Below are 14,950 nucleotides of genomic sequence, written 5' to 3' on the forward strand. Positions count from 1 at the left end.
TAATACTGTTAAATCTATTGTTGTCAGATTTTATTTGAAACCAAATTAACAATACCATGAAAATTTCAGTCTGGAGTTCATGAAATCTTAATCCTCTTAAAAAAACAGTGATTAATCCAATTAAAAGATCAAATATATGTTTGGGTAATCTTTCAATGTATGAAGTAATAATTCAGTTTTAATCTTAACGCAGAAGTGTGCTGTATTAAAAGTACCTAAAAATCAAAAGTATCCAAGGGAATCGTATCAACTTGTAATCTGAAAAAATCTTGTTGTACAAAAAGGACAGAAAAAAGAGGTATTGCGGGTGAATGCATTTAGTTAAACATATTTCAGTGGCGTATCCTGGATTTTAATAAAGAGGACTTCAAACATGTTTAACCCTGCCACATTCTTTATGTACCTGTCCCAAGTCAGGAGCCTGTAGTTCAGTGGTTGTCAATGGTTCATGTCTGTCGTATTTGTTTTTCGTAAATTATTTTGTTATAAATTAGGCCAATTGTTTTCTCAATTGAATTGTTTCAGAGCCTTTTACAGCCAACTATACGGTATTTATTTTTCTCATTGTTGAAGGCCGTACTGTTGCCTATAATTGCTTACATCTTCTTCATTTGAACTTTGGTGGATAGTTGTCTCATTGGCAATCATACCACATCTCCTTATTTTTATTAAGAGAAAAATCTAGTAGAAAATTTGCTTATAAGAGGGGTAAAAAGCTGTTAAAATTCAGAACAAATATCTGTTAATTTTGTCTAGGCCAGAAACCCATTTGAATTTAATCACTTTCTTTTAAGACACATGCCATTTAGAATTTGACATTGTATAGACATCTTTTTATTGTTGAAGACAATATGTTGACCTCTAGATGTCTTTAGGTTTTAAATGATATAATTTGATTACAGCTGTCTCATTGACATTTGATCTACATCTCTTTTTATTCCTTTATAATGATATTGCACCATGAAGACCCACAATTCTCTTTTTGCAGGTAGTTTAATTGCATGATTGCCCTTTTCAATTTTTCTTCTCGCCTGTAACCATATTGTAACATAGGATAGGAACCTGTATTACACTGAGGGGAGGACAGGAGGTCTATCATTCCCAAATTTTAATAATTTCATGTCATTTATTATGTAAAGAAAGTGTATCAATTCAATTTCAAGCAACAATTTTAAATTAACCCTTTTTTTTCCAAATCTTTTTTTAACCTGATTATCATACCTGAAGACAGGTTTTGATGAACTTTGCTATCAAGCATCAAAACCACTTCTAAATAAAAGATGAATTCAAAGCATTGTAGCCACAAAATATTTAGTGTGAATAAAAGCAGATGGCAGTTAAAGGTCGTGGAATAGAAACTCAACAACCCAAAAATACATCTGGACACACATTCCTTCCGACAAGACCTTGTTATTTTTCAAAGGAAATATCTAAATCTAACTGACTATAAAAGAAGAGGCTTAAATAAATATATTTGAAATACAAATTTCCACTTTTTCTATCCCAAGCAGTCCTTAATTATAGCAAGCCTGAATGAACTTAAAAAAAGTTTTAACTTTTAATTTTGTTATGAAATACCAAAATCAGGGACAATACTATAAATCTTTATAAAAAATGATCTACTAGATCATCTAGTAAAAGTTCTGGCTTTACAAGTATTTCTATGAAAAAATAAAATAAGCTTTCTTACCTGAAAACAGAATTTCAAACTTGACAATAAACACTCATCATTTATGATTTTCCTCTCAATTACTTTTGTGATGTTTACAAGTATGTTAACTTATAGGTTTATGACTTATCAATAATACAACAGAATCACACACAGGTATCCACTCTAGTCTCTAGACTATAGTCCATTTAATTAAAATTTACATATTGACTAAATCAGCTGGAGTTTATAAAATATAGTCTATTTCTAAGTAAAAATTTCATTTAATTTGAATTTAAATGAAATTATCAATACATAAAACATCAAGCAGTATTTTCTTCTATCTATTTCTAATACAAAACTAGGTATTAAACACAATGAGACAGAAATCTGGCAACACATGCAAATCAAAACTAGAAGCTCCTAGATGCTTGAAACATTAACATTGTATATTTTCCCTTTTAATTTACTCTAGAAAAGATACTGTAAATTCAGAAATTATTGCGTTGTTTTTATTATTACGAAAAATGCAACAGGGTTATAATCGCAATAATTTAAACTCGCATTTTGAAATTTTTTATATGAATTAAACAGGATTTTTCTCAATATCGCAAAAATTAAAATCGCATTTTAGTCTTAAATGACAAAATCGCAATAATAAATGCACGCAATAATTTCTGAATTTACAGTAATGTAACTAAACAAACTTTGCTTCAGATGGCATTGGTTTTTTTTATGATAATCCATCCCCCTTTTTTTATGATAAACATTTTAAAACAATAAGCCTTGTGAGAGGTAAAGATTGTTGTAAATTGCATCTATCAGCCATGTTCCTGAATCCTATTGAAGACCTTTTGAAGAGAACATTCAATACAGTTCTTGTTAGGATCTGTCAAAATTTGGCAAGTTGTTTTTTGACATGAAGATGAAAGTAAGATTTACCCTGGAATTTCAGTGGGTACTTGATGTGCCACCTTATGATGCCAAGAACATGAAATGAGGATAGTTTGTAAAACGTCTTCCAATATAAAATCCCCTAAAAATCAAAACATTCACCTAACATTTTCAAAGGAGAAGTTCCAAAATATTAGCCAATCAGTATCAAATTTTGCCTGACTGCCAGAGGAGATTTCCAAATTGATTGCCAAGAGGCTCTCCCTAATTCATGTTAGATAAGACATTTACTTTTACACAACATGCACAATGTGACAAATTAATGATCAGAAATTTTTTTTTTAAATTTCCCATGCAAAAGTAAATTGTAGGTAGACTGAGTGACGGGCCGCAACCTTCTTTGTATTTTTGAAGCAACAGAAAATGTTTAAATGCATAAACCACACCTCATCCCTGAACTATGCCTAATCATAAATAACATCGTTTAAAACTCTATTGTTGCAAAAAGAATTTAAATCATTTCAAATCTCACCAATTTGAAACGATTAAAATGTCAAAATCGACAAAGAGATTGATTGTAAATCTATGATTCAGATACGATAAATGATATTCCTGCTGTGTGTCCGAAACTCTCAAGAATAAGCACATGACGTCAACTCACCAGGTTCTAATAGAAATATGATTGTATTTGTTACAAAATTTTCATGTACACGAAAACTTTTACGCTGTGAGATCGGAAAAATGTTCTCCTAAATACTTACATGTTTCTCACAGAGGAGTCCATATCTCTTTAGGACAGTTTTCTTGTTTGAATTGCTTTACATTAGTCGTTTGGGGCCTTTATAGCTTACTAATACGGTAAAGGTTTTGCTCATTTTTGAGGGCCATGCATAACCTATGGTTGTTAATTTCTATGTCATTTGGTCTCTCACAGGTGGAGAGTTGCCTCATTAGCAATCATACCACTTCTTATTTTTATATGTTATGAAAAAAAATCACATTTTCAGTATTTTTACCATATGATCAAATTTTTGTTAAGCAGAATATGATGCTAATTTATATAGAGTTAAACTTCTAAAATGACCAAAGTTAGTATACTTAGTAAAGGCAAGGAATGAATTGTCTGACAGTTAAAACCATTAGCATGCACACAAAAATACTGGAGATATGTTTAGTTGAGTTTTTTTAATTGTAAATTTATACTTTAGGGTACATTAATTTTGAGTTTTCATCTAGACATCTAGACATCTTGAAACTGACAAGGAGGTTGATGAACAGACTCCCACATTATGTTGGCCATATCTCCTTTTATACCAGGTAAATTTCAGCTCATGATATGATAAGCAAAGCTATTTTCAGGTTGAACTTCTGTACCTTGCAACATGAAATTTACTTCACTTAATTTCCAGATAAGATCACCCACTTAATAATGACAATCAAAAGTCTGAATCTAGCCAAACAGCTAATGTTATTTACATCACATAATCTATTTAAATACCCTTGTTTACGCAACACTATAATAGTTTGTCATCTTATTTTAAGGCCCCTGTAATATTAAAGCTTATATTATGTTTCTCTTACTGTGTGTATATATAGTTTTCAAATATTTTATGGCAATACCATTTTATCATTTCAGAAATTAACTTGTTTAAAGAAAAAAGCAGAACATGGGAAGCAAATTTTTAAGTGCAAGTCATCCTGAATGTGCATGAAATCAGATGTTAAACAAAGAGCAATCAATAATCGATTTAAGTGTAAAAGTTCCTTAACAACCCCATTTACTATCAAGAAATTGGAAAGTCATTATTTGTACGGAGATTGAAATAGACTAGTCAACATTTTAGAATTTAAAAATTAAAAGCTTCACATACAACAAAAAAATAACACTTGATGTATAAAAACAAGACGATCTGGTATGATTGCCAATGAGACAACTCTCCATAAGAGACCAAATAATGTAGAAGTTAACATCTATAGGTCATCATTATTAGCCTTGGTGTGTTTATGAAAATAAGGAAGCTAATCAAACCCACAAAAATAACCCTGCAACAATTTTGTTTCTATTAGTAACATTTTAAGTTAGTAAAAATCCAACCAGAAAAGATTCACAATATTTTTTCGAAAATACATAGGTTTATATGATATATCATCAAAAGTTGAAGGTGACAAATACTTATTACATAACACTGTGTATACCTGTAATGACAGAACAATGTATTTAAGTGAGAAATATAACTAAGGTGGAAGAGAACACTAATTAGCTTGCTGACGTCACAATATTTTTTTGAAAAAACATAGTTTTACATGAAATATTTTCAAAATTAAAAGTGACATTTAGATATTGCATAATATGCCTACAGACAAAACTCTTACATGTACAAGTGAGAATTATAACAAAGGTGCAGAAGTAAATTAATTGGCTTGCTTAAAGGCAGTAACCGACAAATCAAATAATTACATAATAAGTACAACAAAGCTGCATTTGCAAAATTTCCCTTCTATAAAAATGTCGTTTCTATTGGTTCCAAGTTGATGAAAATCCAACCAGGAAGGACCTCACAATATTTCTTTGAATAACATATTGTTGTATATGAAATATGTAGCAAAAAATGAAAGTGACAAATACTTAAGAAGGTACTTTAACATGAAATATTATCATGGTGACAATGACTTATTGCATAACAAACTGTTTATGCCTTCAGTGATGGTACTTACATGTATAAGTGAGAATTATCACAAAGGATGGTGCAAGGATAAACTAATTGGTTTGCTTAAAGGCAGAAACTGACAAATCATATATGCAGAGTAGATAATGGTGTAATGTCACACAAGTTAGATAATTACATAAAGTGAATAACAAATTGAAAATTGTACTTTATAAATTTTATGATTGACTAAAGCACTTTTCTAGATTTACCTTCATCAGGACCACTCAAAGCTAAAAGACTGAAACCCAAGGTGAAGGATGGATAACAGAAACACTTTAAGAGCTACATGTTTATGACTTTTAAAAAGTGATCTAAAATAATATCGAAATCCATCTAATGTCAACAAAGCTGCACTTGCAAATGTTCCCTTCTTAAAAAAATAATAAACAAAATTTATTGATAAATCTGAAAATTTAAAAACAAAATATAAATGTACTTGCCTATCAAATGTCCGTCCTGCTCCAGAGACTCGATATAATCAAATAAACTTGCATAATGTGTTCCGTATTTTAAAGTAACTTGATTTTCTTGATTTATTACATGAACATAATGAAAAAATCCTTAATTTACAAACAATCATTATTCCATTATAAAGTGTGTCACTATACAACTATCTATATAACCAAGGTGACCTGTTTAGGGTGTTAACAATTCTAAAATGATGCGGCCAATTAACTACACAAAGTTATACAAGAAGATTAGTGTTACACACAGGGTATTGTTATTAGGAAGTGTCGGAAATAAAACACGAAATCCCATGCGGTTTGTACATAATAGATTTTATGTTAAGTACATTAATGTGCCTTGAACAAAAATGAGTTTTGTATGGTAATGTCAAGTTTATGAATGAAGCTGATCACATGGAATTTCATTGTAAAAAGGATTGGTAACTTCCATTCATAAGAAGTGATTTATTAATCCACATTTCTAATTTGTTAGTGTGATCGTTTCATTCATGAATTTTTTTATTGCAGAGAACAAGATCCCAAAAAAATTTTTTTTAAGATACTTTACCATGTATGCATGTCAATTTTATACTTTTCTGTTACAATAGCCCACCTTGTATAGTAAATGCTGTGAACATTCAAAGATTGATGTCTTGTAACAAAAAACTTGGTTCACATAGTAACAAGGGGAGAGAGAATCCAAACCTTCACTGGATCAGTTCTCATTTCAACAAATTTTTATTCAGACCAGTTCTCATTTCAACAAATTTTTATTCAGACCAGTTCTCATTTTAACAAATTTTTATTCAGACCAGTTCTCATTTCAACAAATTTTTATTCAGACCAGTTCTCATTTCAACAAATTTTTATTCACACCAGTTCTCATATCAACAACTTTTTATTTAAACAGTTCTCATTTCAACAACTTTTTATTCAGACCAGCTCTCATTTCATGAACAACTTTTTATTCAGACCAGTTCTCATTCAACAACTCTTTATTCAGACCCGTTCTCATTTCCACTCTTTATTCAGACCAGTTCTCATTTCAGCAACTCTTTATTCAGACCGGTTCTTATTTCAACAACTCTTTATTCAAACCAGTTTTCATTTCAGCAACTCTTTATTCAGACCAGTTCTCATTACAACAACTCTTTGTTCAGACCAGTTCTCATTTCAACAACTCTTTATTCAGACCAGTTCTCATTTCAACAACTCTTTATTCAGACCAGTTCTCATTTCAACAACTCTTTATTCAGGCCAGTTCTTATATTAGCAATTCTTTATTCAGACCAGTGCTTATTCTGAAAATACCTTTAGTAAGACCAGCTCTTTAAATTCCAACAAAACCTTGAGTCAGACCAGTGCTTATTCCAATAAATACTTGAGTCAGACCAGAGCTTACCCCAAGAAAGACTTAAGTCAGACCAGAGCTTATTCCAATAAAGACTCGAGTCAGACCAGAGCTTATTCCAATAAAGACTTGAGTTAGACAAGAGCTTGTTCCAATAAAGACTTGATTCAGACCAGAGCTTGTTCCAATAAAGACTTGATTCAAAGCAATGCTTATTCCAATAAAGACTCTTTTAAAAAAAGTTGATCGTCCACCATTATATAAGTTGTCAGAGATATTGCTGATATTTACCTATAGTATAAGTTTTATAAAAATCTTGTAAGAATTGTACCCATGAGAGTGCTAACAAGGCAATTTTCCATAAATTTAATATTTCCAAGAGGCATAACTCTTTAAAAAAAGTCAATCGGCCACCATGATAAAACATGTCCAAGATATTGCTGATATTTACCTATAGTATAAATTTTATAAAAATCTGACAAGAATTGTACTCGTGAGAGCGCTAACGAGGCCATTTTCCATAAATTTAATATTTCCAAGGGGCATAACTCTTTTAAAAAAAGTCGATCGTCCACCATTATAGAAAATGTCTGAGATATTGCTGATATTAACCTATAGTATAAGTTTTATAAAAATCTGGCAAGAATTGTACCCCTGAGAGCGCTAACAAGACCGTCCAGTATTTCCATGTCCCCTGCAACGCATTATGGGGGGGAGGGACAAAAATCAGTCAAGAATTGTACACTAGAGAGCGCTAACAAGGCCATTTCCCATAAATTTAATATTTCCAAGGGGCATAACTCTTTTTCAAAAAGTCAATCAGCCACCATGTTAGAACTTGTTTGAGATATTGCTGATATTGACTTATAGTATAAGTTTTATGAAAATCTGGCAAGAATTGTACCCGTGAGAGTGCTATCAAGACGGGACGGACGGATGGACGAACGGACACACGAACGAACACACAGTATTTCGGCTTTATGCAGGGGACAATAAAACTTTAGTTAGACCAGCACTTTAATCCTAACAAAATTATGAGTCAAACCAGAGCTTATTTCAACAAACCTTTAGTCAGAGCAGAGCTTTAATTCCAACAAAACATTGAGTCAGACCAGTGCTTATTCCAATAAAGACTTCGAGTCAGACCAGAGCTTTACTTCCAACAAACCTTATTACAACAAAACCTTTAGGCAGACCAATGCTTTTTTCAACACAATCTTTCCTATAATCAGACCAGGGCTTTAATTCCTACAAAACCTTTGGTCTGATCAGTGCTTAATCCACCAAAACCTTTAGTCAGATCAACGCTTTAATATTGCAACCAAACCTTTGATTAGACCAGTGCTTTTTTATGTAAATTCCACACTTATTCCAATGAAACCTAGGTTTTTATATAAAAATAAGAAGATGTGACATAATTGCCAATGAAACAACTATCCACCAGTGTCCAAATGACACGGAAGTTAACAATCATAGGTCACAGTACGGTCTTCAACAATGAGCAAAACCCATACCGCATAGTCATCTATCAAAGGCCCTGAAATGACAAATTTTGCCTATTCCAAGGAAACTGCTTATTCGTTGGAAACCATCATTCAAATCTTATCAAAAAGAAACCTTTTGTTCAAAGGGAGTATAGTGATTAGATTTTACAGAATATTTTCATTGTACCAAGCATGTTGCAGTATAAAATCTCATGAATTGAAAATAAATCAAAATACTGGCAAATTTTCAAGAAATTTTTACTTTTGTAAATGAAAATTTAATGAGAATAGGTAATCCATTTAAATGACCTATAATTTCAGTTTACTTACATTCGGTAACCTGTTAAGACTAATTTCACGACAAAAAGGAAAGTTTTTTGGATAATTTTGTGGTTGTTTACAACTTCATACTTGCATAGGTGTCATTTAAAGAAAATTGCAGTAAAAGGGCTGAGGGTTATTCATATAAAATTTGAACTTAGAAATAAGTCTAGTAGAATAGAGAATGAAAACAGGGAATGTGTCAAAGAGACAACAAGCCAACCAAAGAGCAGCCCAAGGCCACCAATGGGTCTTCAATGCAGCGAGGAAATCCCACATCTAGAGGTGGGCTTTAGCTGGCCCCTAAACAATAGAAGTAGAACTGGAACACTAACTGCAGGAATCTATAACAATTCAGTAGCACGTGGCCCAGCCATTTTATGAAAAATATCAACCTTTTCATGACAAAGGGTGATTTGATTTAGTTAGCCCATGATAAGTTTTTTTACAATAGACATCTTTTAAACTAATTCATTACAAAATACTGGCTAAATAATTTATATTTCTTTTTATTTTCAAGAAGTCTTTACAAAATTTGGAAATGAAATGACAGGCATATTAATTTTAAAATATGGAATAGACAAGGGAAATTTAATAACTTAATATTTTGCAAAGAAAAGTCATACCATACATAATAATCTAGATCTGCATGATGATACTGACAAACAAACTTTTCTTAAATTATTTTTTTTTGCTTTCTTATTCTCCCTTTTAAATTGCAGAATCGCTTGATTCATTTCATGACTTGACAACTTATTAAAATAACTCACCACTGGCCATTTTCTGCCATCATATACACTGACTGAACAACCTGTTTTCTTCATTTTCACTCTACAAAATAAAAAGAAATTAATACTAAAAAACAGAATTTTGATGGGGAATCTCTAAAAATTAGAATTCAAACTAAAGCCATGGACCTGTTTTTATTAATTTATCCCAACCATATACTTTACCTAGTTGACTCTCGTTATCTCAAAGCTCTTTTATCTCAAAATTCCTGCTATCTCATAGTCAAATGTCCTGTCCCTTTTGATAGACTTGCATTATACTTACTCCTTATATCTCCTAAGATTGCTGATTTCTTTCATCAATTTTGTCAGTCTGAGAAACTTTGAGATAACAAGAGTCAACAGTATATACAGAATAATAACCAGTATGCTAATTTCCATTTAGACTATAATATTACAGGTGAGCAGAATTACGGAAATGTACCAATTAAGAAATTCAAACTTCTGTCCTAGTAACTTAAATTGAAAAGTCTATTAGCACCAGTGTAAAGGAAGTCTGGACCAATTGGAATGAAAGAAAAGGGAACAACACCATTCCAGAATTGGTCCTTTACAAAAAGTGTTTTTTTCAAGGGTGGGACTCTGATGTGCATGGGAATGGAATGGGACAATTTTCTAGATACTTTGCTGTGAGTAAGGAAAGCTTATGGCCTAATCATACACTAAAACCATAAGATAAGAATAGAGAATGTGTCAAAGAGACAACAACCCAACCAAAAAGCTTAGTACACTATATAACATTTTTCCGCATATGTAGATTAATTTTTTCAGACATTTTTATAAACCACTACACAATTAAAAAGTTTATTTAGTTCTTAGCTTTTCTCTCTCCATAATTTGGGAAATGTTTTGAAATAATAGACCTACTATATCTATGATATATATGTGTAGTATTGTGCAGTATAAAAATAAGGTGATGTGGTATGATCTAAATGAGACAACTATCCACCAGAGTTTAAATGAAGTGGATATAAGTAAATTATAGGCCACTGTACAGCCTTCAACAATGAGAAAAACCCATACAGTATAGTTGGCTATAATGGTCCAACATGAAAAATGTAAAACAATCCAAACAAGAAAACTAACAGACCCAATTTATAACAAATCAATTTACTAAAAACAAATATGACAGACATGAATCAACAACAATACCCACTTTTCATATTTTGATAAAACGAAGATATTACTGGTACTATGTACATGTAAATAATCTGCTGAGTACTGTTTTATCTTCATATCATGGGTGAGGTGATGAACGCTCTATTCACACTTCCTAAACACCATGTACTAATCAATTATCAGTTTACAGTCTTTATACCTACATGATAAGTCTATTTATATAGATAGTACAATTTAATCTGTAGACCTCAGATTATTTGGATTTGCCACAAATCTATGATACCATAGAATGCAACCGCAATTACTATAACAAGTTCAAAGGGCTGATTTCAACAATCAATAATATTTTTTTTCTTACCTTGGTATATGGAAATAAGTTTATAACTAATACGTTATAATATTTGTCAATTTGTGATAATTTGTAATAAAAAAGAATATAATCCATTCAAACAAACATGACCAGAACTGAATTAAATCTTTCATTCAGATCTTCTTAAAATTACAAAATAGCACTTTTTAAATATTTCAGATCCCATCTATTTCACAAACAGATTATATAATTAAAAGCACAGTTGTGACTAGGTGACTGTAAAAGTTAATTGAAAATGGGAGATAACTCAATGTTCTATGTTGCCTAGTGTATCCCCAAGTGTCAACAAGGGGAATAACTCATTTGAAGGGAAAGGAAGACAGTTTTAAAGATAAAAGCCTGACTGTTAAACATAACTGTTGAGTTCCAACTTGGAGACTCCCATAACATTATACTTTACTAAATTTATGTCTTACCTCCTTCTAAACATTTCGATCTAAATGTAAATTATCAGGCGGATTTATGTTTAAGTTGTAGAAAGTTACAGGTGCATTACAAGGTTACAATCTATCACATATAAGTTAATGAATTCATTTCACATTTTCACTGTACTGTTATTACTGTTTTCAAATTTCAACTATTTTTCACATAATATTCAGGTTTGTCGCTCTAAACAATATTTTTCATTCCTTAAATTTGTCAATTGCATCCCATTCTTCACATATCCATAATTGTATTGCAAAAAGGTCACATTATTCTATTGAATTTTTCCAACGCCTTTACATTATTTCATATGAATAACTGTATATTTTTATTGTGTCAAAATAATTTTCCCTGTAATCAGTAGAGAACTAAGCATGTGAAAACTCACATATCATTGTCCATTCAAATCAAAAATCTTTAAATCCAAGAGAATTTTAATTACACATGTATTTATTTGGCCTTCCAATAACAACATTTATCCTCTGCAAATTAAAATTCTTAAATTCAACAAAGGCCCCTGTAAAAATAAACCTTCAAACAAAAGTTGTTTATCAGTGAGAGATTTTGGTGGCGGCATACACCACGGACCAAACCTAACAACCAGTTTTCCTATATATTTATACATTAACTTTCTAATAACTGAACAGATAAGCAGTCCTGATTTACATATCATAAATTTTATGTTATATAAACTGTCAAACTTTAATACATATTGTCATGATATTAGATTTCCAATATCACAGGTATACTCCGGGGTTTTTTTTTTTAACTTATAGGACAATGAAATCCCTCGTACAAACAAGTATAAAGGTATTTCAAAATGTTTAATGTTGTTTGGTCTCTGGTGGAAAGTTGTCTTATTGGCAATCATTAGCACATCTTCTAATTTTATATAGAATGTTGTAAAAGGGGAAAGAGAATGTGTAGAGAAAACCTAGCATAAAAATGTAATTTCAAACTGAAATGAAAATAATATTTAGGATATTATTCTTCCTATAAGCATAAAACACGATAACTTTCAACATCAAAACATTCGTTTCAAATTTGTTTACAAGTAATCTTACAAGAATTTTTATCAATAACCCCTCTTAGACCATTGGATGTCTTGCAACCAGAATAACTCAGTTCCCTTGCTGTAATCGATTTTAGTCTTTTATTCCAAACAAATTTAAAAAGTCATGAAGTTTCAAATGAAAATAATTTACTAATTTCTATTGAATTCTTTGACTTATTAACGAATTAATGAAGGTCTATTGGACTAGCACAAAAGCAGCCCTACAGGACCTCACTATTTTACAAGACCAATAAATATCTTACCACAATAAACTAGATCTTGACTCCATGCAAGGTCATTTGGGCTAGTACAGAAGCCGAGTCCTACAGTACCTCCCTATTTTACAAGACCAATAAGTATCTTACCACAATAAACCAGATCTTAACTCCATATGCAAAGTATGAAGAATGTCCAGAAAACTTTCAGAAACAATATTACCAATAAGAAGGGATCATCAAGTTCAATGACAAAAAATAACGAGTTGAAAGTTTGCCAACCGTACAAACAGTGATAAAACTATTAACAAGTCAACAAGTTACGATTGTGTCATACATGTACAAAAACTTTAAAATATATGACTGTTTAAATTAGGTATACTGTAGAAATAAACTAGGTGCATTTTCACACAAATGAGTGTAAAAATAACCCTAACAAATAAGAAACTTTGGTTTATTTTTTTTCAGTACAGCAAGGCTCCAATTTAAAAAGTTTAGTACATTTCTATTTAAATTTTTTTCCAAATTTCTCACAGAAGACTAATCTCTAGTGTCAAAGGTCAATCTATCTTTCTTTTTTCCATTATTAACCAAGTGTTAACTTCATTGTAATGTTTTGGACTGATTGAATGTTGCTTCACATCCAGTGGCAAATATTTCATGCATTCAGGAAGATGAAAAGATTTTCCTTTTGTCATGTAACTTTCAATTTAGACTATTTAGACTAATGACAATCACCGGCCAGTGCTGAGTGATTAATATATAATTCTTTATTACAAAATAAAAAAAAACACCATGCTGATCATGCTAATTTTAAAAATGGAAATTATGAACTTATATTCCACAAATGCATGACTGGCTTATCTATTGATATTTACATATAAAATAACAAATAAATATGTCATATGCTACAAGTATGTAAGTGCATTAGACTTTCAATATCAAAAGTTCACTATAAATCATTGAAGAATTCACAAACCGTAATTTATGGATTTCATAATTTAATTTACCCTTCAGACTTTCTAAAACATGCAACAAAATTTTTTTTTACAGAAAAAAAATCTTACATTTAACTTGAAAGTGTATACATATATAGGTACCAAGTTTCAAACATATATATAGATGTCATATGGTACATGCATGTAAGTGCATTAGACATTCAATATTAAAAGTTGACTATAAATCATTGAAAAAATCACAAAACTTAATTAACGGACAAGTTAATTTAATTTAATTTATCCTTCAGACTTTCTAAACCATACAACAGAACTTTGTTTACAGATAAAAAATCTTACATTTAACTTTAAAGTGTATACATATATAGGAATATAATTCTTATGTTTCAGAATGAAATCAAATAAATGACATCGTATATAATAATTCAATTTATTAAAAAACAATACAATTTTGTACTAAAATCATCCCTTACCTTTTCTTAAACATTATATAAGATCCTTCAGAACTTTCTGACATTGAATGGTATTCCCAAAACACTAATTTTTCAATTTTCACAAGACAATCTAGGATCAATCTTTACAAAATACCTGTACACAGGTGAAAATCACTTTGATCTAAGTTGGGGTTAAATTTCGATGGGTACTTTAATCAACTTAACCTGTTTTCATTCACAGTTCAAGTTGTAAACATCTTTAGAATTTATGATTTGGACCTGAATCACCCAAACAATAAAATAAAGGTACTTTGAAAAGGTCAAAGTGCTCATCTTTCTTCAATTAGGCTAAAAATAATATTTGTTATTCAGTCTGTCAGACATTGGAGAATGAAACTTTTTTGACATGTAGTTGTAATAATTTATTCAGGGATGCATAAGAAAGATAGGTATTGTGCATTTAGACCCACATAGGCCAAGTAAATCCTTATAATAAGGGAAAACCCTTTTATTCCAGGTAGTACCGGGGGTTACTTTTAATTTAACATGATGAATTATTTAAAATAATGTGAAATCAATTGTTTTTCTAAATAATTATACACTTTATGTATGAAACAGATGAAGTAATCAGACCTGCATCATGTACTGCAGCCTAAAATAATTCAACAAAATCTGGGTTCAGATATTTTTTTCAATAAAATCAATTTTTTTTATATTTTTGAAATACTGATTTTTTTCT

At 30.7% G+C, this 14,950-nt stretch overlaps 1 protein-coding gene across 4 annotated transcripts in view; it reads right to left on the reverse strand.

Annotated features, from left to right (window-relative positions):
- Positions 1–14,950, reverse strand: part of LOC127717571 (uncharacterized) — a 59,632-nt gene that overhangs the window by 33,215 nt on the left and 11,467 nt on the right. Inside the window, exons 1-2 of one of the 4 annotated variants that reach the window (XM_052223261.1) lie at positions 14,251–14,309; positions 9,623–9,683 (exon numbers count right to left, since the gene is read on the reverse strand). In XM_052223261.1, the coding sequence (XP_052079221.1) occupies positions 9,623–9,683; positions 14,251–14,294 (105 nt within the window). In that variant the 5' untranslated portion in view covers positions 14,295–14,309. Of the gene's footprint in view, positions 1–1,690; positions 1,836–9,622; positions 9,684–11,545; positions 11,619–14,250; positions 14,310–14,950 lie in introns of those variants that run through there. The other 3 variants (XM_052223263.1, XM_052223260.1, XM_052223265.1) reach the window with 3 other exon arrangements.

Source organism: Mytilus californianus, unplaced genomic scaffold, assembly GCF_021869535.1.
Source record: "Mytilus californianus isolate M0D057914Y unplaced genomic scaffold, xbMytCali1.0.p SCAF_10, whole genome shotgun sequence".
NCBI classification, from domain to species: domain Eukaryota; kingdom Metazoa; phylum Mollusca; class Bivalvia; order Mytilida; family Mytilidae; genus Mytilus; species Mytilus californianus.